Source organism: Ambystoma mexicanum, chromosome 14, assembly GCF_040938575.1.
Source record: "Ambystoma mexicanum isolate Mex_15411 chromosome 14, UKY_AmexF1_1, whole genome shotgun sequence".
In the NCBI taxonomy this organism is placed as follows: domain Eukaryota; kingdom Metazoa; phylum Chordata; class Amphibia; order Caudata; family Ambystomatidae; genus Ambystoma; species Ambystoma mexicanum.
In genome coordinates, this window is record NC_090940.1 from 376,076,741 (window position 1) to 376,100,573 (window position 23,833).

At 46.8% G+C, this 23,833-nt stretch overlaps 1 protein-coding gene across 1 annotated transcript in view; it reads left to right on the plus strand.

Annotated features, from left to right (window-relative positions):
* FBXO33 (F-box protein 33) overlaps nucleotides 1-23,833 on the plus strand; it is a 370,960-nt gene that overhangs the window by 219,692 nt on the left and 127,435 nt on the right. The window contains exon 3 of the mRNA XM_069637492.1: nucleotides 22,110-22,792. Coding sequence (XP_069493593.1) covers nucleotides 22,110-22,792 — 683 coding nt within the window. The remainder of the gene's footprint in view (nucleotides 1-22,109; nucleotides 22,793-23,833) is intronic.

The following is a 23,833-nucleotide window of genomic DNA, read 5'->3' on the forward strand; positions in this document are numbered from 1 at the left end:
TTGCATACTACCAACAATGCTAGGTTATACTGGCAAAAAAAAATCTGTTGCATACTGGCAAAATACCACTACCCGCTGGCAATAAAAAAAAAATGCCATTGTATTTTGGGAAAATGCTATACATGAAAAAAAAATGCCATCCATGTCCTTAGAGGGTCTATAGGATGAGCACTTGGGGGGGGGGGGGGGGGGGGGGGGGTCTTCATTGGGTTTCAATAATATTGTCACTAGGGCAGTTCTGGTAGATGGGGTCGGATTGGCCCCTCGGCCTTTCGGCCCGTGGCCTGGCCGAAATCATCCCTGGGGAGTGGGGGCCGGTTTCTGGCCATGCCTGGGCTGGTTTGGAAGAAATATATGTATATTTTTTTTTCTCAAAAAGCCTTTTATCCTTCTTAGGTCGATAAATGAGTATCAACACATGTTGGATGATATTGTATGCATATTTGTTCTATAAAAAAGAGCTTAAGCGTAAGTGCTATGCAATAACATATTTTCTGATGCTTGTTAATCTGCTTAGAATCACATGCTGTGCATAGGTCCGACATCCAGTGGTTCCTGCGGAGTATTGCATCTTGTTTTTCGTAGTCGAAAAGGGACGTCGACCGGGCGTGTCTGAAATACTATCCCTATAGTGACGTGTGTTGTACCCACAATCCCTCACGCGTCAAGGTCCCTCAAATTGTTTTTTTCCGCCCAGCTACTGGTCGCCTTTACGCGGAGCTCCTCGAGAGACATTGCAGATTCCATCTCCTCGACCTTTGGTCGTTTTTTCCTGTTTAAAGATTTAATATATCGATCCCTCCCTCGACGCAGTGGTGAAGCTGTCTCCGCCGAGCAAGATCTTCGACGGAGGGGACGAGCGGAGGAGATCTGTCGGCGTTGCCGAACACGTGGCCTGGCCTCGCAGGCCAAATACAGTAGGGAGAGTGGGGTCGTGGGACATCTCTGATTTTTTTTCTGAGAATGCCTTTCCTTTTCCCCTTCCTTTCCCTTGGGGTAGTTATCACGCTTTATTGCCTCGGCTATGGAGAGGATACCCTTTAGGTTTTGCCCACTTTGTAAGGGCAAGTTTACTTGGAAGGACAAGCATTCACGGTGTAACCGCTGCTTGCCCCTCGATCACGTAGAGGAGGGTTGCTCGGCTTGTCGGCTTCTAAAGCCAAAGACTCTAAAAGACCGTAGGGTCAAGAGGTGGGCGGCCTACGCTATGTCGAAGGCCAGGTCTTCACCCGCCGCTGCTACCACCGACAGTGACGAGGAACGTGATAACACGACCTCCGCTACGGAAGTCGTACACCCCTCTAAAGAGCGCTCGCGCTCTTCGTCGTCTGTCCCCGGCCCCGACGGGCTCGGCTCACGCCCTGCTTATGGGGATGAACACCCCGGCGACACGGACGCACACGATACATCACATAAGCACACAACCCATAGCTCTTCTTCGTCGAAGACGAAGAAAGCATCAGCGCCCAAGGAGACGCAGGTTACACAGGCGGCCTCCTCGGACCGTTCGGGTTCGAAGCCCCTCTCGCAGCCGCGACCAGCGACTGGGCTTTCGGCAAATAAGGGCGGCGCCCCCAAACCATCGGCCGGCGCGCACCAGCAGAGAGTGCACGCCGCCGTAGAACGTTCGACACCCGTAACGTCCAAACCACAGCCCTCCGCTGACAAACGAGTCACAGAGAGCTTGGCGAGGATCGTTGTAGCCGAAGCCCAGAGACGTATGCCGAAAGACACGTCGAGCGCTACGCAAAGGTCGAAAGACACGCCGGAAAAGCCCAAAGAAAAACAGGGACTACCCCCTTCAGTCGGGGGGACCCCCAGCACACCGGAAGGCTTTTCGGAGGGCGACGGGACACTTTCCTCGACGTTGTGGGAGAGGTCGAGCCGTTTTCAGCAAGAAAACACTAATTTTCCCCCGCTAGACCGCTCAGGGGTACCCCATGAAACCATGGAAAGGCTCCATCTCTGCATGGAGAGAATGGAGACGTTTATGAACACCCAGAACCCTCCCGCTCCCAAGAGAACAAGAGAAGGCCCTCAGGAGGACCCCAGGGCCAAATACCCGAGGCAGGATACAGCCTTAGACATCCATAATGTGTATGACCTCACTGGTGAGGAACAATACTTAGAAGAGGATGATGATTTTGTGGACAATGAAGGACAAAACCAAGAGGAAGGTCTGGAAGACAGCCCAGACATGGTAGGAGAAGGCTTCGGAGAAAATCCAGAAGAAGGACCTTCTCATCCCTGGCAATCCCCATCAGGATATTCGGACACTGATGTTCTGAACCTAAATCCTCCAGACAATTCACCTGTCAGAAACACGTCTCCCATTGACGATCAGCCCACATTCAATGCCCTGTTGCGCAGAGCAGCAGCACATTTCGAACTGGACACTGGGGAGATCTCTCCGGAAATAGACTTTGTGGAAAGAGTAATTAAGGAGAAACCCCCAGTCAGCCAGACCATTCCCCTCCTCGCTTCAGTGAAGAGAAGAATCATCCCTTCGCTATCCACACCCGCACTAATCAGAGGAGTTAATCCAAGGATTGAAAAACTTTTCACTCCTTCACCCTCAGACCCGCTGTACATAAGGGGACATTCCATTCCGGATTCCCTTGTAGTATCTAATGCAAGGAAGAGGGCAGGGGTGCCGCTGTCCACCAGTGAGGCACCACCTGACAAGGAGGGCAAGAGGTTATATGCCCTTGCTAAAAGAGTCACATCCTCGGCTGCCTTTTCGGCAAGAATTGCGAACAACAATTCTTTGCTAGCTAGCTACGCGGACGCGCAGTGGGCCAAACTGCGCAAGGACGCCGAAGAAGCGCCGGAACCATTACGTACACGCCTGCTTTCAACTATTGGCGAAGGAACCCAGGTCAACCAGAGTATTGTAAAGAACTCTCTGGATGCTGCTGAGACAGCGGGACGTTCCCTGGTTCAGGGAATACTCCTAAAACGCCATGTATGGCTGCGCAACTCAGGGTTCAAACCGGAGACACAGGCGTCTTTAATAAATAAACCTGTTGAAGACACAAACCTCTTCGGGAAGGCGGTGGATGAGGCTCTGGAAATGGCTAAAAAAGAGTTCGATACTATCAAAACTCTTGACCAGATCTCTAAGCCCACTACCAGACGCAGCTATGGCAACACACGCTTTTTTCATGGCCAACGCCAAAAGCAGAATCGGCAGCAACAGTACCCTGCCACCAGTTACCAGACCAATAGTGGGCAGTACAGCCAAAGAGGACAGCGCAGGGGCAAGGGGAGAGGGCGGGGGTCCCCCCCCAGAGGCTCCCAAGCCCCCAACAACACCAAGTGACGCGAAGATTCGCGTCCCCTCCCATGCAACACCGGTCGGGGGCTGGATAACATCCTTTCTTCCAGCATGGGAGGGAATAACGTCAGACCGCTGGGTACTTCCACCGTAGCCCACGGATACTGCATCGAATTCAACAGTTCCCCAACATACAGACCCCCGAGGGGACGACGCATGACACCGGAACACCTTGCCATCCTTCTCCAAGAAGTACAACAACTGCTGGAAAAAGGAGCCATAGAGGTCGTGCCTCTATCTCAGGTAACGGAAGGTATTTATTCAGTGTACTTCCTTGTACCCAAAAAGGATCTAACCATGCGCCCTGTATTAGATCTGCGCCCAGCGAACAAGTTTATCAAACCCCAGAAGTTTTGTATGGTAACCTTACAGGAAGTGATCCCACTGCTATCACAGGGAGATTACATGACAACATTGGACATGAAAGATGTATACTTTCATATTTTAATGTTGCCAGCGCACAGAAGATACCTCAGGTTTATGATAGAGGGCAAACACTACCAGTTCAGAGTGCTACCCTTCGGCATAGCATCAGCACCAAGGGTATTCACGAAGGTACTGGCAGTGGCAGCGGCCCACCTGCGCAGGTTGTCCATCCCAGTTTACCCTTCCCTCGACGACTGGCTCATAAAAGGGGATTCTTACGAAACATGCTTCTCCAATACCCAAAAGACTATAGACCTTTTTGTTCCAGTTGGGCTTCTCCATCAACGAAAAGAAGTCCAGCCTAGACCCCAGCCAAATCAAACAATTCCTAGGGGCTCTAATTCAAACAAAGGACGGCCTTGTCTTCCCCTCCAACGAGAGGGTCCAAAACATGCTGTTTCAGATCCCTCAATATGTGCCCGGTCGAGAGGTGACGGTACGCAAAGCAATGCGCTTGCTAGGCATGATGGCGTTGTGTATTTATTTGGTACCTCACGCGCGCCTACGCATGCGCCCTATGCAAGAGTGGCTCAACAGCCAGTGGTGTCAGGCCAGCGGATTATGGGACGATCCAGTGGTGGTCTCGCAGGCCTTAGTTCTCTCGCTACGATGGTGGACAAAGGAAAACCTGGAAAAAGGGAAACCTTTTGCCACACCCGCGGCGGAAGCCACTCTAACCACAGACGCATCCCTAACAGGATGGGGGGCTCACCTATCCCATCAGACTGCTCACGGAGTGTGGACTCCGAACGTAGCATCCAAACACATAAATCTACTGGACCTACTAGCTGTGTTCAAGGCGCTAAAAGGCTTCCAGGAACACCTACAGGACAAAACGGTGTTGGTCCTTACAGACAGCACCACAGCCATGTACTACATCAACAAGCAGGGGGGCACCCACTCTCCAGGACTGTCCAAACTGGCCCAAAATATATGGAAGTGGGCTCTCAAACAAAACATGTTCCTACTGTCAGAACATGTACCAGGGGAACTCAATCTGCTGGCAGACAAACTCAGCAGAGATTTCCCCCTGCCCGAAGAGTATGAATGGCGACTACACGAAGACATCTTCTTCGACGTCTTCACACAATGGGGATTCCCAGAAATAGACCTATTCGCAACCCTGGAGAACTCACAATGCCTAAGTTACGCCTCCAGGTACCCCCAGAACCAATCCAAGGGGAACGGTCTGTCGATGCAATGGTCAGGGAAATTTGTTTACGCTTTCCCCCCCCCCCCGACTCCCCTTCTCAACAAGGTGGTGCACAAGATGCACCAGGAACAAGTAACCATGATACTGGTGGTCCCAATGTGGGCCCGACAGCCATGGTTCGCTCACTTGATGGAGATGTCTCTATCTCCCCCAGTGAAACTCCCCTGCCCGTACAACATGCTGTCACAAGACAAGGGCAGGACTCTGCATCCATGCCCCCAGAACATGAACTTAGCAGCTTGGCTCCTGAGATCATAGAATTCTGACATCTACTGCTCCCGCAGAGATGTATGGACATTCTCAGGGAAGCCAGAAAACCTAACACTCGCCACTGCTACTCTAGCAAGTGGAGAAGATTTGTCATCTGGTGCAGAGGGGAAGGCATCAACCCAATTGACTGCTCTCCCACACATATTGTTCTATACCTGACCCACTTGTTGGATTCAGGTCTAGTGTTCAATTCCATTAAAGTCCACCTAGCGGCACTTTCTGCATACACCACTTCCCAACTCAAGGCGTCGTGGTGGAAGATCCCTGTTATAAAGGCCTTCATGGAGGGAATAAAGAGAATACACCCCCGATAGCTGACCCAGCTCCCGGATGGGACCTTAACGTGGTACTTACCAGACTCATGGGCTCACCTTTCGAACCCATGCACAAAGCATCTCTTAAAGACCTCACTCTTAAGACTGCTTTTTTAATAGCTATCACCTCCATCAGGAGGGTAAGTGAACTACAGGCTCTTTCTGTTCTAGACCCCTTCATTAAAGTTCACAGAGATAAGGTGGTTCTATGCACGCACCCAAGGTTTGCTCCGAAGTTCATATCGAAATTCCACGTAAACCAGTCTATAGAACTGCCAATGTTCTTTCAAAATCCTTCCAACTTGGGAGAAAAATCTCTGCATACACTAGATGTGCGCAGAGCGGTCATGTTCTACATGGAAAGAACCAGACCACTGAGGAAGACTAATCAGTTCTTCGTCTCGGTGGCAGCAGGAAGAGAAGGGGATGCAGTTTCAAAGTCCACTATTTCTAGATGGATTGTTAAATGCATCGCTCTCTGCTATACTCTTGCTAAGAGAGCACTGCCCTTTAAGCCTAGAGCACACTCTACTCGGGGCATGGGGGCGTCCATAGCATTCATTGCAAATGTTCCTCTTGAGTCCATCTGCAAAGCGGCTACCTGGAGTTCTGTGCACACCTTTACAAAACACTACTGTCTCGATGCACACTCGAGATCTGACTCCCTGGTGGGTCAGGCAGTACTAAGACATCTTTTCTCTACTGTTCCTTCTCATAACCCACCGCCAACTCCGGGTACTGCTCGCTAGTCTATGCACAGCATGTGATTCTAAGCAGATTAACAAGCATCAGAAGACAATGCATTACTTACCGTAAAAGCATTTCTGATGATTGTATCTGCTTAGATTCACATGCGCCCATCCTTCCTCCCCGCTCGGATGGAAGGAACATAGACTTCCTTTTATATCTCTCTTTTCTTTACTCACTCACGTCTAGAAGGCTCCCTCAGGGCAGAAAAATACAAACAGAGGGACCTCGACGCGTGAGGGATTGTGGGTACACCACACGTCACTATAGGGATAGTATTTCAGACACGCCCGGTCGACGTCCCTTTTCGACTACGAAAAACAAGATGCAATACTCCGCAGTGACCACTGGATGTCGGACCTATGCACAGCATGTGAATCTAAGCAGATACAATCATCAGAAATACTTTTACGGTAAGTAATGTATTGTCATATCATTTGGCCTTGGACGTCTGCCTGGATTCACAGTAATTTAGTGTATTTAGGCGCAATGCTATTTGATGCCACTTCCTGTTTTGTCAAGAGGTGAAAGGTCGTGTTTCATCGCTTCCCAGGATGTCACTTTGGGGTGGGGTCAAATGACATCACTTCCGGTGATGTCATAAGTGGTCAAGGGTCGTGAGGTGAGGGGTGGACCACTTTTTTGAGGCAAGGGGTGGGCCACTTTTATTTTGGGTGACCGGGCCTATTCTCCCAGTAAGACCCTGCTGGCAGACTCTGGAAAGACGCCTGATGCAATAGCACTCATACATGCTGCGGAGGTGTGGGACTATCGAGTCTACATACTCTCTGTATAACTCCACCGTGATACAATCCAATCCCGGGGCTTTACCTTTGGGCAGGGAGAGGATTGTTTTATGTATTTCCTCCTCCTCCGATGGAGGTGAATTTAGCTCCTCACCTTGTCCTGGGGTGGCTTGACCAAGCTCAACCTGTTACAGGTATTAGTTATGGAGTCTCACTCTACTTGGGATTGTGATGTTTTATAGCTGCTCATAATACTTTCAGAATATGTTCTCCCTGGGATCCCTGCTAGACGTCCCATCTGGGTTTTCCATTTCAACACTATCAAGAGTGCTGCTCCTGTATAATTGTGCAGGCCAAAGTGCTTCTGGGGCGGTCACCCTCACCATGAGGTTGCCAAAATGGGGTCCCAGAGGAAACGCTCTTCCCTGCAGATAAGGTGCATCGCCTCCCTCAGTCTACCACGTATCGAGGGGGTGTCCCGGGTACCTTGTTGTATCTCCAACTCCCTAACTTCTCTCTCCAGTCTGGCTATGGACCTGCAGAGCGCCTTCAGGACTCCCTCGACTCCCACCCCCTCATCTCTTGATATGCAACATCCCCTAATATACACCTTAAAGGTCTCCACACCACTCTATTGTCATGGACAGACCCAACATTCGTTTGGAAAATGTTTTGGATATCCTGTGCAATGTTCTCATGCAAGACAGCATCCTTCAATGCCAGGGCTCTAAAACGTCATTATAGTGGTCTAGAAGGTTGAGGAGGGCAGGTAAGTTGGATCCAAACCGGGGAGTGATCTGAAAAAGTACGGGGGAGTGTCGTAGCTTCAGTAATTCTATGTACAAGCTCTGATGATACAATGACAGTCTGTCCTTGAGGAGCTCCCATTCACCTCGGAATAAAAGCAGTATTCTGTCTATAGGGTGTACCACACACCACGAAAACCATGGTATTTTGGTACATCTAGCCATTTCAGGGTCACCCTAGATGGAGAGCAGTGGTTTGTCGGGGGATCTGTCCATGGTTAGGGACAATGTTGCATTGAAATCACCATCCCTTATAGTCTCATATTTTTTAAATGTATGTAAATAGTTGGCACACCTCTGGAAGAACTCTGAGCAATCAGTGTTTGGAGCATATATATTTATAATAAGGATCTGTAGCCCCAAACCCTCCCCCGCAACAAGCAATTAGCGCCCTTCTGCTTCTCCAACCTTTTCATGGAGCTTATATTCTTGGGGACGATGTATGTAAGTGGCAAACCCACGCGAGTGGGATGTGAAGGAGGAGCCATATCTGTGTACACCCCACCTTGCCATACTAGGTAGCTTATTTTCCTGTGCTTAATGTCTCTTGTAGGCACATAATGTTTGTTTTGACTCCTGTCATAATTGGCAATCAGACTTTTTTCTGTTTTGTAAATCCCTGTGTATTCCACGTTAGTAGTGAAATATTTCCCCCGTTACAGCAACCGTTGTTGGCATGGTGCATTAAGAGATTGTTAGATACAATTGGCTCCATGCACCTGGCAGTAGGCGCGGGTAAAGGTATGCAAGTCGCTGCGTGTCGACTAAAAATGGTTTTAAACTCTAATGCTGCCCTCAAAACAACCCCATATATACCCACAATCCACCCACGCCAGAAACACATACCTACCGGCAATACCCAACCATTAATCAACAACCAGTAAAGAACCACAAACAAAATAAAAATCAAAAAAAAAGTCGCCACATCCACAGTGGCCGTGGGAACAGGGAGCTTTTGGTGACCGCCCAGCTCTTATGGCAGGGCTCAATAACAGGGGCCATGTTGACTTCCTTGGGTGCCCTTAGCCAGATTCAGAGGGAGCCCACTTCCAAGTTGTACTGTCTGTACTGCTGGGTGTCGCTGATCCATGAGTGTTTCCAATGCTGTAACAGGCCAAACCTCTCCACCCCCCCTCATGGCAAGTACTGCGGGGAGCTCTCTTGGTAGGGCAATTCTTGCACAAATAACTCGGCTGCTTCAGGGGATGCAAAAATTCTAGTCTTTCCCTTGTGCACCATGCAAAGTTTGGCCGGATAGATCGAGTAGCGGACCTATTTTCTCCTCGGTATACTTTTGACCGTTTGAAAAGTCTTACTCTGTTCTTTGACTTTCTGGCTAAAGTCTGGAAACAAGTGGATCGTCATCGCACCCCAGCATAGTTCTCCCTTCTTGCCTTTCTGAGCAGCACATCCCTATCGCGGTAATTGAAGATTCAAGCAATGGGGCGTTCTGGTGGCATTCTTTCGGCAAGTGAGCAGTGCGCACATTCCACCAGAAACATGTATAATAACGTTTGGTTGGGAAGGGTCTCCAGAAGTTTCTCCACAAATCAATTTTCTCGTTATGGGTGGACACCAGAACCCCAGGATGCATGCATTACATCTCAATCTCTCCTCAAGGTCGTCAATTTTAACTGCAATCTTACTGTTTGCTGGAGGAGGGTGACCTCCAGCCGTAGCGTGGCCACCCTATTTTCTCCCTCTCCTATCCTATTTTCTGCCTCAGTCATGCGGCCACATAATTTGTCAATTTGCACAGAAGAGATATCAACCTTGCATTTGAGAGCGTCGCTTTTTGTTCATAGACTATCCATGCTACTCTCGAGTGCTAGCAATGTCTTAAGCATTGTAAAGTCCACCTGAGATGGATAAGGGGCGGCGGGCTGGGAGGATGGTGCTGCGTCATGCCTGGCAAATTGGTCCATCTTAGCCTGTTTCTTAGTATTCACCATGGTATTCGCCGTTACCGTAGGACCAGCGTACCGGGGCCGTTAGTGTAGTGCAGTCAAATGGCTGATATACTGTCGGGGTCCAACCCCACTGTGTTTGGAGGTATTTAGGTGTTCTTTCCAGGAGTGGCAGGCTCGGTATAGATATCACACGTCCTGTCCAACGGTCAGCCAAAATGTTGCACAGCCCGGCGGAGGTGCTCAGTCCGAATAAAGCATGTTTGTACGTGCCTCACTACCCGCCCCAGACAGTGGGACTGGCGTGCCACCACCTCACAAATTAGCGCCCAACAAGGACGGAGTTTGCCAAAGCATTGCGTGGCCATGAAAGCAGTGAGGGACTGCAGCAATCACTTCTGCGTGGTATCCAAATGAGCCCTTACCGTCTGGGCCACACCACAGCACGCGCCCAGCGGGACCGGAGCAGCAGATCTCCTTCAGCCATGAAAACAGTACTGGTGGCAAACGGGGCTGTACAAAATAGGACTCCCACTGCAGTGTCGATCTACACTCCGCCACGTGTGCCCAAGGGAGCCAGGTGATGAAGATAACGTGCAAGCTGATGTTGCACTCAATCTTGTGGAGAGCACCTCTGACGATCAGACTCCCCCCTTCAGAAGTCACCTTCCAGCGTTCTGAATTCTTTCTGCTGCTCCTCACCTTGTGTATCAAGTTACCCGCCGTGCCACCTAGCGGAGCCCCAACCTCACGGCGGCTGGCTCCGGGATTGGAAAGGGTGTAGGTAGAATTGCTGGGGCGACTATGAGGGGGATACCAGTGCTACGGCATGGGCCACACACCGGGGCCTGCGTCACTGTTCAGGCAAATCTATGGAGACCCCAGGCCATGCAGTTAACGCATAGTACATGTTGTCAGGTTCCGGTGAGCTTGTTACTGCGGTTGGCACCTCCCCTCGCAGGCCGCATCTGAAGGCCTTGACACTGTGCAGAGCAACCAACTTGGTAAACAGCGGCTGATAGGAGTCTACAACAGCTCTGACACAATATGTGGCTCGGGTGCACCAGAAAGATCAGGATATTGATCAGAATATCTGAGCCCTCACCAGAGCGCTCTCAGGCTGCGGTCATCTTGCGATCGCGCAACAGCCCCTCTCCCCATCCCCCTCCCACCGATTGGGGACAGCTGTTAAACAAATTGGCTTCAACCCTGGACTTGAAACCCCCATGAGAAGCATAATTACAGCTATGTATGTAAGGGTATTCTAACTGTTAAGACGGATAAGGGGTTCTTAAGGTACTGAGATGGGAGATACTAACAGACGAGAGCAAATGGACAAAGCTGGACAGAATTGTGTGTGGGGGAGGGGGCTCAAGATGGGTTCTTATGATTAATGTATTTGTGGAAGGGTGGTTCGGGATTTGCAGGTGAACATAACGTTTGATTATTTAAAAAAAAAAAAAAACTTTATTTAATACTGGCATAGCAAATCACATCAGAGATCATCACATTATCACCAAGACAGTAAATCCATTGGGAATGACCTATGAATAGGTTTGATTCTGGTTAGTTAGGCACAGGGTATGGGAGGCAGGGTCAAGGGGGGGAGAGAGACAGGCCACTAAGGGTTAATTTGACATTGGCTTGGTTTCTTATCTTTTCCACGTTCTATAGGTATGTCCTGATGGGGCCTCATATGTCCTTGGGTCTAGAGGTTGTTTGTATACCTCTTATATAGGTCTCTTCACATTCCTGTGTATTTAACAGGTCTCTGAGCCAGCCTTCGTGTGTGGGAGGAGTTTTGGATTTCCATCTCCTGAGAATATTCTGCTTGGTACTGCTCCTCCCACTGCAAATAGTCTACGGGTCTTGACAGATGCTTTCCTAATATCCCCCCAGTAGGTATTTCAGCGGAGTAGCCCGGATATTTGTATTCAATATGTCGTTCATAGTTTCTGCTACTTCTTCCCAGAATTGCCTAATTGGTGGGCAGTCCCAGTGCATATATATCGTGTTTGTGGTCGTTGTGCCGCACTTGGATCATGCCATTTGCTTAGTGGGATCGAACTTGGAGACTTGGCTAGGGATAATATGTACGTTTTTTAAAATGTTGAATTGAATAAATCTTAAGTTGGCGCATTGGGAGATAGATTTAGTGTATCTACACTAGTTCGTCTAGTGTTGCTCGTCGATCTCGATGTTCAGATCTCTTTCCCATTTGGGTTTCATCTCATTCTTGGATGGGGTGTTGCTTTGTACTGTTCTGTATAGCGTAGATACTATGCCTGTGAAGCCAGCCAATGTCAGGATGTCGGATAGGAATTTGTGTACAGGTGGTGCCGTCTGGAAGGACGGCCATTTCTTCTTGCAGGATGCCTTTAGATGCTGGTGTTGTAATGTTGTGGATAGTCCGGCTCCCGCCCTGTTCTGGATCTCTGCAACTGTAAGAAATCGACCCTCAGGGAAGAGGTCCCCGACCCTGGCCTGTTTTTCCGGATCCAATTTCATTTGTATAGTTCGGTCCATGGTAGGTTCAAGTTCAGGATAGTGCCATAGGGGTAGGTGTGGCCAATATGGCATGTCACATCCCACTCTCTTGAGGATCTGTGTCCATGCCTGCTAGAATCTTTTCCTCTGCTATCTTGACGAATATCATGCTCTTAAGGTTCAGGGGAGATGCTGCAAACTCTTCTGCATGTATATGTGAAAATTGTTCTGCAGTATTGTTCCAGTATTCAGTGAAGTGCGCCTGTGCAGAGTAGTAGTATAGATGAAAGTCTTGGGCCGCTAGACCACCATTATCGTAGCTTTCGCATAGTTTAGGCCAGCTGATTCTGGCCATGCGCCCTCCCCAGACAAACCGAGAAGACATCTTCTGTAGTGTGTCGCAGAATTTCCCACCTGGCCAAATCGGGATGACGCTAAATAGGTATAGTAGTTTAGGTACCACCAGCATTTTCAATAGGGATATACGTCCGTACATGGATAATGGCAACTTAACCCATGCGTTGAGTGTGTGTTCCAGTTGTGTCAAGCATGATTGTGATTATTTATGCTGGCTGATCATGGTCTGTTGTATTTTATGTAAACTCAATAAAAAAAGTTTAAAGGAAAACAGATATATAGATAATGTAGCTAAGTGCAGGCACATAGCAAAACATGCCATCACTAGGCATCCCAAACAAAGTATGCAACACAGCATAAACAGCACCACAAAAGTAGCATGTCACACCCCATGGAAGATGGCAATTGATAGGGTAAATGTTGCGACGTGATACTGTGGGAACCAGTGGAAACTTTAAGAATTGCAACACTATGAGCCAATTCTTGAGTGAAGACCGACGCTACGCTGGTTTGAGGACTGGCATGACTGGATGGAACTTGAAGATTTATTTGTAACTGTAGAAGACGGATATCTCAATTTAATGTTTTGAGTACTTATTGCACCATTGATGTTTCTCAGGCATTTTCTTTCAAAAGTATTGCAAGCTCATTGTTGATTTTTTTCCAAGTGGTTGCAGTCAGTAGATTTTGTTTTGAATGGATTGTGACGTCCCACCACGTATTTCTCATCTTATGATATCTTTGGAAAATGTTTTTGTTGAATGGGCGTCGAGACTGTTGACTCAAAGCCCCTCGAGGGCTTCCACCCCTGCTGTCTTCATTGTCTAGTAATCTAGCACCTGTTCGCTTGAGTTCTGTTTTTCCACAAATGTGATTGCTTCAAGATTAATGGCACGCTTCAGTTTTCTTCGGAAATGACCTTGTCTTCAGCTCCGAATACGAGTTTCAAAAAGTATATAAAATGCGGCACCAAGATGTTCATTACGGACCCGCATAAGATATGCCTCTGATTCCTGTGCGTCGAGCATGTAAACTAAGACTATTGATCTGGTCAGTTGCTGATAGGCAAGGCCTTAAAAAGAGCGCAAATCTGAACTTGCGGTTGGCCGGATTGTCCCCAAATCCCCATACACTCCTAACTTTGGTTCCTTCATGAGTCGAGAGATTCCTCTTCTCACAAAAAAAATTGAAGGAACTATCCCACTCAAGGAGCATAGAGAAGGCATAGGTCACCTTCAGAAACGAGCTTAGTCTGCCCAACTAGATCTTCCTCCAACGAGGAGTGGGAACTCTTTAGTAGGAAAATGTGCAAAATCTTCGATGACCAGGCCCAACCTCCTTGAAGCATAAGAAAATTGTCCATGCTACGGTCGAAGACTAGCACAACGCCAAGGCGAAACCCTGCGTGCCCTTGAGCCCGGGTCATAAGCCGAAGACTCCTCGAGTTTTTGAGTACTCACTGAGATGAGAACTCGTCTAAGAAAATGTTGAGTCGAGGGTTAAGTGCTTCAAAGCATAAGACAAAAGCCAAGCCATCGATGCCACTGACGTCTACGCCATTGACTTTCGATGTCGATAACAAAAAACATTGACGCTGATTGTACATGCTTCATTGCCTTTACCTCAGAAAATCCAGGAAAAGGTTTTTAAACCTTTACTTAAAACAGATTTTTTCAGGTCCTTCACTTCAATACGAGGGTTTTGAAACCTCTGATACCCCTCCATGTGATCTCCATTTGAATACACCTAGTATTCAAAAGAATACTAATATACCCGAGTGTTTTATTTCCGAAGAGAGACCCGGGTTAGATAACCACATGACACCCAATAGAAGTTAATGGGGTAGCCCCCCCCCCCCCCCCTCCAGAACTAGATTTTGGGAAACTGGACCCGGCTGATCATGCAGATGCATCCTACATAAGCCTAATGTCCAGAGTGGTGGTATCTTTGGGATGGAGTAGACCAGCTCCTGCATTTGAACAGGACGACCTGACTGACATATTGGACAAGGGTCCGCAATATGACCCCATTTTACCATTCCACGTGGCACTGCAAAAAAAAGGGTTGCAACAAACTGAGGCCAGCCCTGCAGTAAACAAACATTTCACCAAGAAATACAGGCCAAGTAAGTAAAGTGACCCTGGCTACTGGGCAATCCATCAAACTTTTAGAAAGCCTAGTAGCACAGGCAGCTACATCTGCCTCCAAGCAAGCTGCGTACATACCCATACCCTCTGATAGGGATGACAAACACATTGACTCCTGGGCAAAGGAAGTCTTTTCAGCTAGCAGTATGGCTTTAAAGTCTGCTAATTCCACATGTGCCCTGGCAATGTTTACATTCATCCTGTGGGACTGTATAGCGATGGCGGCTGATCACATATCCCTGAGGGTGAGAAAGGAGACGGCTTCATGAACCTGATAGGGGAAGGCAAAGGGGCCATGTGTGATCCTCTGCAATCAGGTCTGGACACTAATGACAGCATCAGCAGGGCCATGGCGGCAAGCACCCTCATTCGAAGATCGCGTGGTTGAAGTCAGGATTTGGACCTGATGTACAATCCAGACTCCTTAACATGCCCTTTGATGGCTCTCATTTATTTAGAATTAAGGCTAATGAAAGCCTTGAAAAGCTGCAGATCTCAAAGGTGTTAGCCAAGTCCTTAAGGGCTGCTGTCAGGCAGCCACTGCCTTTTCACCCCAGCATATCTTCTTCGAGGGGTAGGTCTTTTCGCTACTACTCAGTTGGAAGAGCGAGAGGACAGGCTGGTCATAGAGGACAGAGAAGATTGCCTCGTGGTGGACGAGGGAGAGGTGCAAAGCCCACCAAATCAGCAGCGTCTTTACCATCAGCCGCTGCTTCAAAACCATTCTGAGCTCTTGACTCACACCCCGGTGGGAGGCACACTGTCACAGCATCTGAAAGAATGGCGAGGAATTACTTCAGATGCATGGGCACTGGAAACAGTAGTTCAGGATTACTGCCTTCAATTTATACAAGGACCTTGGGGATCATCCACCTGGAAACCATCAGTTAAATGTACCAGAGCCATTCCTGTTGAAGGAAACTTGGAACCTGCTAGTGAAAGGTGCTATAGATAGACCAGAGCCAACCTTTGTACATTCTTTGTATTTTGTATATTTGAACTGTTTTAGAACACCGCGTGTTGCTGTAATATTGATGCCATTTTGTAACAACTCTTCTAAGTTAAAGCGCCTAGTTACCCTTGGGTTCAGTGCGCTATATAAGAAAATAAACTAAACCAGCACCTGTGATGGAGAGGAACAGAGGATGGTATACCCCCTATTTCCTAATCCCCAAGAAGGACGGAGGACTGAGACCTATCTTGGACTTGAGATACTTGAACAAGTTCCTCATCAAGGACAAGTTAAACATGGTCACACTTTCTCAGCTCCTGCAGGCTGTCCAGGATTGGATGGTATTTCTTGACCTTCAGGATGCTTACTTTCATGTGCCAATCCATCACAAGCACAGAATGTACCCGAGGTTCGCCATTGGCGGTTTTCATCAGTTTCGAGTTATCCCATTCGGACTGACCACCGCCCGAGGGTTTTCACCAAGTTAATGGCAGTGGTGGCAGCAGATCTCAGGGGGGGGGGGCTAGTTCACGTCTACCCCTACCTGGATGATTGGCTGATCAAGGCACGCCACCCGAGCAGGCGCAAGAACATCTCAGTATCACCTGCCACTCCCTCCACAGACTGGGCTTCTCCCTCAATTTACAAGAAGTATCACATGATACCATCTCAGACTCCAGTTTATTGGAGCCGTCCTGGATGCATCCTTGGGGGAAAAGCCTCGCCAGCCGATATGAGGGCTCAAGACATTTTTCAGATGGTCACCAAATTTCATAGTGCCCAGGGTCTTCCAGCCTTCGACCTTTTGAGATTGCTCAGCCTCATGGTATCCTGCTGTTTTCTGGTGCCAGAGGCTTGCCTCAGAATAAGATCCCTTCAATGGGCTCTTAGAACACAGTGGTCCCTGACATTCGTCTATACTAATCTGCACAGGTGCACTTTGCGAAATACTGGAACAATACTGCAAAACAATTCGCACACATGCGTGCGGAAGAGTTTGCGGCATCTCCCCTGAACCTTAAGAGCATGATATTTGCCAAGGTAGCAGAAGAAAGGATACTGGCGGATCCGATGTCATCGACAGCGCGGGCATGGGCACAGATCCTCAAGAGAGTGGGATGGGACACTCTGTATTGGCCACATCTACCTCTATGGCACTCCCCTGAACTTGAACCTACCATGGACCGAACGATACAAATGAGGTGGGATCCAGAAAAACAGGCCGGGGGGGGGGGATCTCTTCCCAGAGGGACAATTTCTTACAGCTGCAGAGATCCAGAACAGGGTGGGAGCCGGACTATCCACAACACTAAAACACCAGCGTCTAACGGCAGCCTGCATGAAGAAATGGCCGTCCTTCCCGATGGCACCACCTGTGTACAAATTCCTATCCGACATCCTGACACAAGATGGGTTCACCGGCAGCGTCTCCACGTTATACAGAATAGTACAAGGCAACACTCCATCCAAAAATGAGATGAAAAGCAAATGGGAGAGAGATCTGAACATTGAGATTGACAAGCAACAATGGATTAACTACTGAAGATGCACCAAATCTATCACCCAATGCGCTAACTTCAGACTTATCTAGTTCAAAATTCTAAACCACCTACATGTCACCCCTAGCAAAATCTCGAAATGTGATCCCTCTAAGCAAATGACATGCCCCAAGTGTGGCACAACTGCCGCAAACTCGTTTCATATGTACTGGGAGTGTCCACCAATTGGGCAATTCTGGGAAGAAGTAGCAGAAACTATGAACAACTTATTGAATACACATATACCAGTTACGCCGTTGAAATACTTACTGGGGGATATTGGGGAAAACCTCTGTAAAGAGCCGCAGACTATTTGCAGTGGGCAGAGCCGTGGCCAAGTGGAACATTATCGGGAGATGGAAATCCAAAACCCCTCCCTCACGCAAAGGCTAGCTCAGAGACTTGATAAACACACATGAATGTGAAGAGACCTATATATGAGGTATACAAACCACCTGTAGACCCAAGGACAAATGGGTCCCCCTCAGAACATACCGACAGAACGCAGAAGATTCATATGAAGAAAAAAGCAATCGAGCCAATCTCTATTTAACCCTATATGTCCTGTTTCTCTCCTCCCAATGCCCTGTGATTAGCAAGCCTTAATCAAATCTATACCCGCTTTACTTGTTCTATTGTCTTGGCGATACTGTGGCGATTCCTGTGATATGCTATGTGATTTGTTAAAAAGAACACAGTGGCCCCAATTCTCAGGAAGAATGTCAGACCTCCAGATTCCAAGCAATGTCTCGGGGACCTTTTGGGGTGGGCCTGCAAGGACAACATTCTAAAAGGAGAACCTTTTTGACAACCATGTCCGGAGAGAACAGTAGTGATGGACACCTCCCTCATGGGATGCGGAGCCCACGCCAACAATATGACAATCAGCAGTAGTTGGTTTCCATCAGAGTCCAAACTACACATCAACCTGGACTGGTACGTGTTTGTAGTCTACTGGGAGTTTCCACTCCTGTTCACGTTTCCTCCAGTTCTTCATCCCTCATGTGATCAGGAGGTTGAGAAAGTTCGGGAAATCCGTGATCCTAATTGCCCCGATTAGGCCAGCAGGACACGGTACCCAGACCTTCTGGGCAGGTGCATCTGCCCTCCAATACGTTTCCACAAAGAAAGGACCTTCTCTCTCGAGAGGTGGGTTGGGTTCTCTATCCAGAGGTCAAGACATTTGGCCTTCACACATGGTTTCTTAAAGGCTGAGGTACAAGGATTGGGACCTCCCGGTTGACGTAATGGAGATTTTGCGATCAGCCAGAAGGTCAGCAACACAATCCTTATACCGCTGCCGTTGGAACAAGTTCTGCAGCTGGTGTAGGGAGAAAGATGTGGACCATTTTCAATGCGATACACCTACAGTGTTGTTTCTACTTCATTTTTCAAAAGTGGAGCTCTAGATTGGAACAAATGAAGTGTTATCTAGCAGCACTTTCAGTATTCATGTGCACCTCGGAAGAGGCATCCTACTTCAAAATGCCCTTAATTCAATTTCTTAAAGGACTCACAAATGTGTTTCCTCCTACACCATTCCAAATAACAACTTGGGACCTAAGCTTGGTTTTAAAGTTTTTGACGTGCTCTCCTTTCGAGCCACTCCATTCCTGCCATTTAAAGCTGCTAACTTACAAAAGTATTTTGTTAGTAGCAATAACATCATCCCGCAGGGTGAGTGAGTTTCAGGCATTTATCTTACTAACCTCAGTTTACCACTTTTTAGAAGGATATGGTTGTCCTTAAGGTCATACCCTCTTTTCAAAGATTGTGTCAGATTACCATTTAGCACAGAAAATTGTGCTTCCGGCATTCTATCCTCTTCCTGGCAAGCAAGAGGAAAGATTCCATAGACTCGATCCAATGAGAGCTCTAAACTTTTATATAACAAGGATGGCAAAGTTGCAACAGCACGACCAACTTTTCATTGGATATACTGGACACAAACTAGGTCCATCATTCACCATATGGACCCTATACAGGTGGATAATACTGGCTATTTCGTAGTGCTACAAGCTATCTGGGAAAGATCCCCCCCCTCCCCCCCCCAGAAGGTATGAGGGCACATTCCACTAGGGGCATGGCAACTTCCTCTGCCCTTCAGAGAGGAGTTCTGATGGACATCTGCAAGGCAGCTGCTACCTGGTCCACCTTCCACACGCTCAATAAACATTATAGACCCTTCTAAAAATGAAGGAAGATTTGGGAAGACGGTTCTATGCTCCTTTATGGACAAACAATAACTCTCAATTCTTCCTTCTTCAAAAGAACCTATTACGACTTTATGAGCCTATCCTAAAATGAGAAATACGTGGGGGGACACAATCCATACGAAACACAAGTTACTTACCACTGCTAATGTTCTTTTGACTGGATACTCCTCCCACGTATTCCTCATCTCCCTCCCAACCTACTCCACTGTAGAATTTCCGAGCTTTGGAGTTTGCTCTCTTTTAAGGTCTGGTAATTTAAAGTGGGACTGGGCAAGGGGGGAGCAATTCTGTATATGGTGGCGAAAAAACCAGAACTGAAGCCAACTGGTGCTGTACGTGCTATATTTACTTGACGATGATGTCAGCCGAGATGGAAGCCCTTGAGGGACATCGAGTCTGTCTCGACGCACAGCGCCCTCTGCCGAGAGAACATTTTTTCGAAGCAGCTAGAAGCTTTAAACAAAGATATCCTAAGGTGAGGAATACGTGGGCGGAACATCCAGTCGAAAGAATGTTACCAGGGGTAAGTAACTTGTGTTCTAAACCAGCAATGCATGCTGCCTTTCTAAATGCATTTTCGTGAATCGTTTTCTTTCCATGTTTCAAATCTCTTCACACATTGCAGATTGGCTTTTGAAGTTAAGCAGGAAGAGTAAGTATGCTACGATTGGATTAATACACATTCTTTGAAATGCACATTTTTTCTATTGAAAACGTATTTGGCATTTGTAAATGTATACGAATCGGCACAACATTTTTGAGCACTTGTGCATACATTTATGGGTTCTAGAGACTTTATAGCAAATGTGAAAGTCTTTATTGGTTTAAGGAATGAAAACTGTGTAGTGACATACCAATGTAAATGTTCCCCGAAATGCTGGGCGCACTACAATATTGAGTGCAAGATTTGAGCCCTGACTGTAGACAAATAGTAAACCTGTTGTGTGTCCAAGAAAGGGGGGGGGAGTTGCTTATTTTATTGCAGAGTATCTTGCCCATGCTCTGAAGTTGTCTGTTATAAGGACTTCTCAGCCCCAGGTATCTGTTTTAACTGCCTCTGGGGTGGTGATAGGGTGCTGACAAGAAGGTATGGTTAGAAACGTTACAAATGGGGCCCAATGTGGGCCTCTAGCCTCCGTCTACTGTAGAATTGAAACCTCCATAGAAACCTTCTGAAAAGCTCCGTTTTGTTCACTAGAAAGGGCCCAAGAGGATTAAGCTCTATGGTGCCAAGGTCCATATAAATAGTGCAAACGCACCTGAATATTGAATCTGCTGGCCCGCCATGGTGATCCAATACCTGAAAATGCCACTGATCACTATATTAATATTGGACAGATTTACACCATTATGTAACAATTTCAGTGGTTTTGCGACAATGGCTTTTCACAGGGAAACCTTGTTTACAACATGAAAACCTTGACTAATTAAGACACTTGCTTATTTTGAATACCCTTTACATAATGTATAACCATGCCAAATGGAGTTTTTATTTTTGTTTTTTTTGGTATCCAGAATTGGCATTGCAGCATGCAGATTGTCAGAATTGCTTTCCAATGGTTTTAACACATTACAATATTATTCTAGGGAAGACCCACTTAGCATAGGAGTTGCTATGAGGGCTCCAGATAAGAGCTTGGCGTTGGAAGTATTGTACTCCTTTTTTAAATTGTTTAATTGGGAATAAAATGATTTTCAGGGGTTAAAAACGTAATTCCCAATTCCATTAACTGTAAATGGGAATCTTTATTTAATCCATACTTCATTTAATCTAGTAATTCCTGCAAGCATGGACACATTTGCACTGTTGAGCTTCATATTGGATCTGTCACTAATAGTCTGTGGCACTGCTCTGCTGATAACAGATTCCAACATATACATGAAGCTATGATGATGGTAGCAGAGGACAGGGTTTGATTTGATGAGTAGCATGTTTGGGTTTTTTTTTAATATATTTTTTTAGATTTATTTAGGAGTACTTTTATTCTTCAGCTTTGTTGGTATTAGTTGCCTGTTTTTAGAGTCATTTGGAAGGCTTTTTATACTGAAGCACCTAATGTGATTTAATCTGAATATGTCCCTAATGAATCCATATACCCAACCCCATTGTGAACTTGTAATAAGGCAAATGGTTACTGTTTACGCTTGCGCCTTAGAACTCTTGGGGTAGCAGTAGGGATAGATTGCGGACTATCCAATCTAGGTATATTCACTGTGACTGAAGGCAATTTAGGGAACCCCAATGTGGCAGACCTGTCTATGCTGCTCACCCACAAAAAGGAAATCCACAAGGTTCATGGACTTCATTATGTATGTTGTGGCATGGCCCTAAGAAAGGTGGTTGGTCTTTGCAGCTCACAGCCCTGATAGGCAGTGTGTTCTGGGTTGGAGAGACCACTCCGGACCTTGGGGTGGAGTTAGAAGTCCGGCTTAATCGCATATGTTTGATCACTAATAATTCAGAATGTTCACATACTTGCATTTCTGTTGGCTGCAAAGCTTCTTTATTTTCAAATGATTATTGTAAATAAAGAGACTCTTTGGGAGTGTCCATGGTAATGTTGAATCTTTTCAAATGCATCAAACATATGTATTTATGATATTGTCAAACCAGTTATATGATTGGCCTTTGTTTTACACTTGCAGAATCCAGCAACTGTTTGAAGGCATTTTAGGGAACAGCAGGCAACTGAAATGGCTCTCTTGTGGGTTCATGCTAGAAATAGTAACGCCCACTTCAATGGCATCTCTGTCAAATCCCATCGCCAACACTATTGAGCACTTAAGTTTACTGGACAATCACATCCCTGGTGACACAACTCTCATTACTGCAGTAGAATTGGAGCGCTTTGTGAATCTACGGTCTCTCGCCTTGGATTTTTGCGATTTCACTGCTGAAATGGCACGTGTCCTGGCAAATAGCAACCACGTGCCTTTACATCGACTCTCTCTATTGGTCCACTACATTTCCCTGCAGAACAAGACCTTGAGCAAAATGCCAGAAGATGAGGACTGGAAAGTTCTTACACGAAACAGCACTAATCTCCGGGTCTATATGATGGCGTTTGACATTAAGAGCGATGACATGCTGCGAATTCTTAAGCCCAGTATTCCACTTGAGAGGATTCACTTTGACACGAACATCACTTGTGTGTCTGGAGCTGTTGTTGACCTTATTTCCAGGCAGTACAAGACCCTCACCCATTTTATATTGATGAATGACATGCTAGACGTGTCTGGATTTCCTGATCTTAATGACAACCGGACTGAAGATCCATTGGTTTTGTTATCGTGGAGGTGCACAAGGCTGTCCTTGCTAGCAATTCATGGTATGTACATTTGTATTACAGTTTAACGATACTGATGACCCTTGCATAATGGGTTCTATTTTGCACACGATAAATTAAAACATGTTTTCAATAGTCCATGAATAAACATTCAAAAGGGAATTCTCATACATTTATGTACATTCATTGTCTTGTGAAAAGGCAATAAACCAGGGTTGAAAATGTATATAATATAGATTCTTAGCCGTTTACAGGTGACCCAACGCACCATCCTTTCTCTGGCCTTAACCTGACCGCTTATAAGGGTATTTAGGAATCGCTTGTATTTGGGTACCAACCTGAAACTTTTGCAAGTGAATCATAGCACTAATTTGCATCTTTGTATTGTATTTAAAGTGGGCGCCACCTTCTTTACAGTGAGGCAAAAGGAAGAACGAATGGGCAAGTAATAGATCTATTGGGCAGGTGTACGCTGCCAGTGTGCCCACTTTAAATGGGTGGGGGCAGAGGGGGGGTAGATGTGCTCCGCTCATGTGATGGTGGGTCAGTGCACGCTGGGATTATTAAAATGAACACCTATTGTTAGAATAGCAAATCATAAGCCAAAAATCAGTGCTATGGTAGGGCAATGTTGGATAGAGTCGACACATCCTTAAAAGTTGGTTCCGTTTCATGTGCTATTATAACCTCTTCTATGAGAAAATCACTTGTTTCTCCATTATTCCAGGTGGAACAAAAGGGAAACCTTTACTATTAACTGCTGTTTCAACGGTAGGCAGCCTCTGTGTAACGTATGCTAGTCGAACAATGTCCTTTTCACTTTCATTTTTGTGGTGGCAACATTCATAAAGTAAATTCTACTTTGCTGAGTTGGGAATGTGCCAGTTGATTACGACTGCTGTAGTTGACCTTAGTACACGCCACTGGTTGCTGGAGCTTGGTTCTTCGTGGTCTTGTAGGCCACATGCAAGCCATGATCATTCAGATGATGTAGTGAATTAGTTATTGCTACTTACTGATCGTAGTGGATAATGCTCCCTTGTTTAAGCAATGTGATTTAGGTCTAAAACAATATAATTTCAA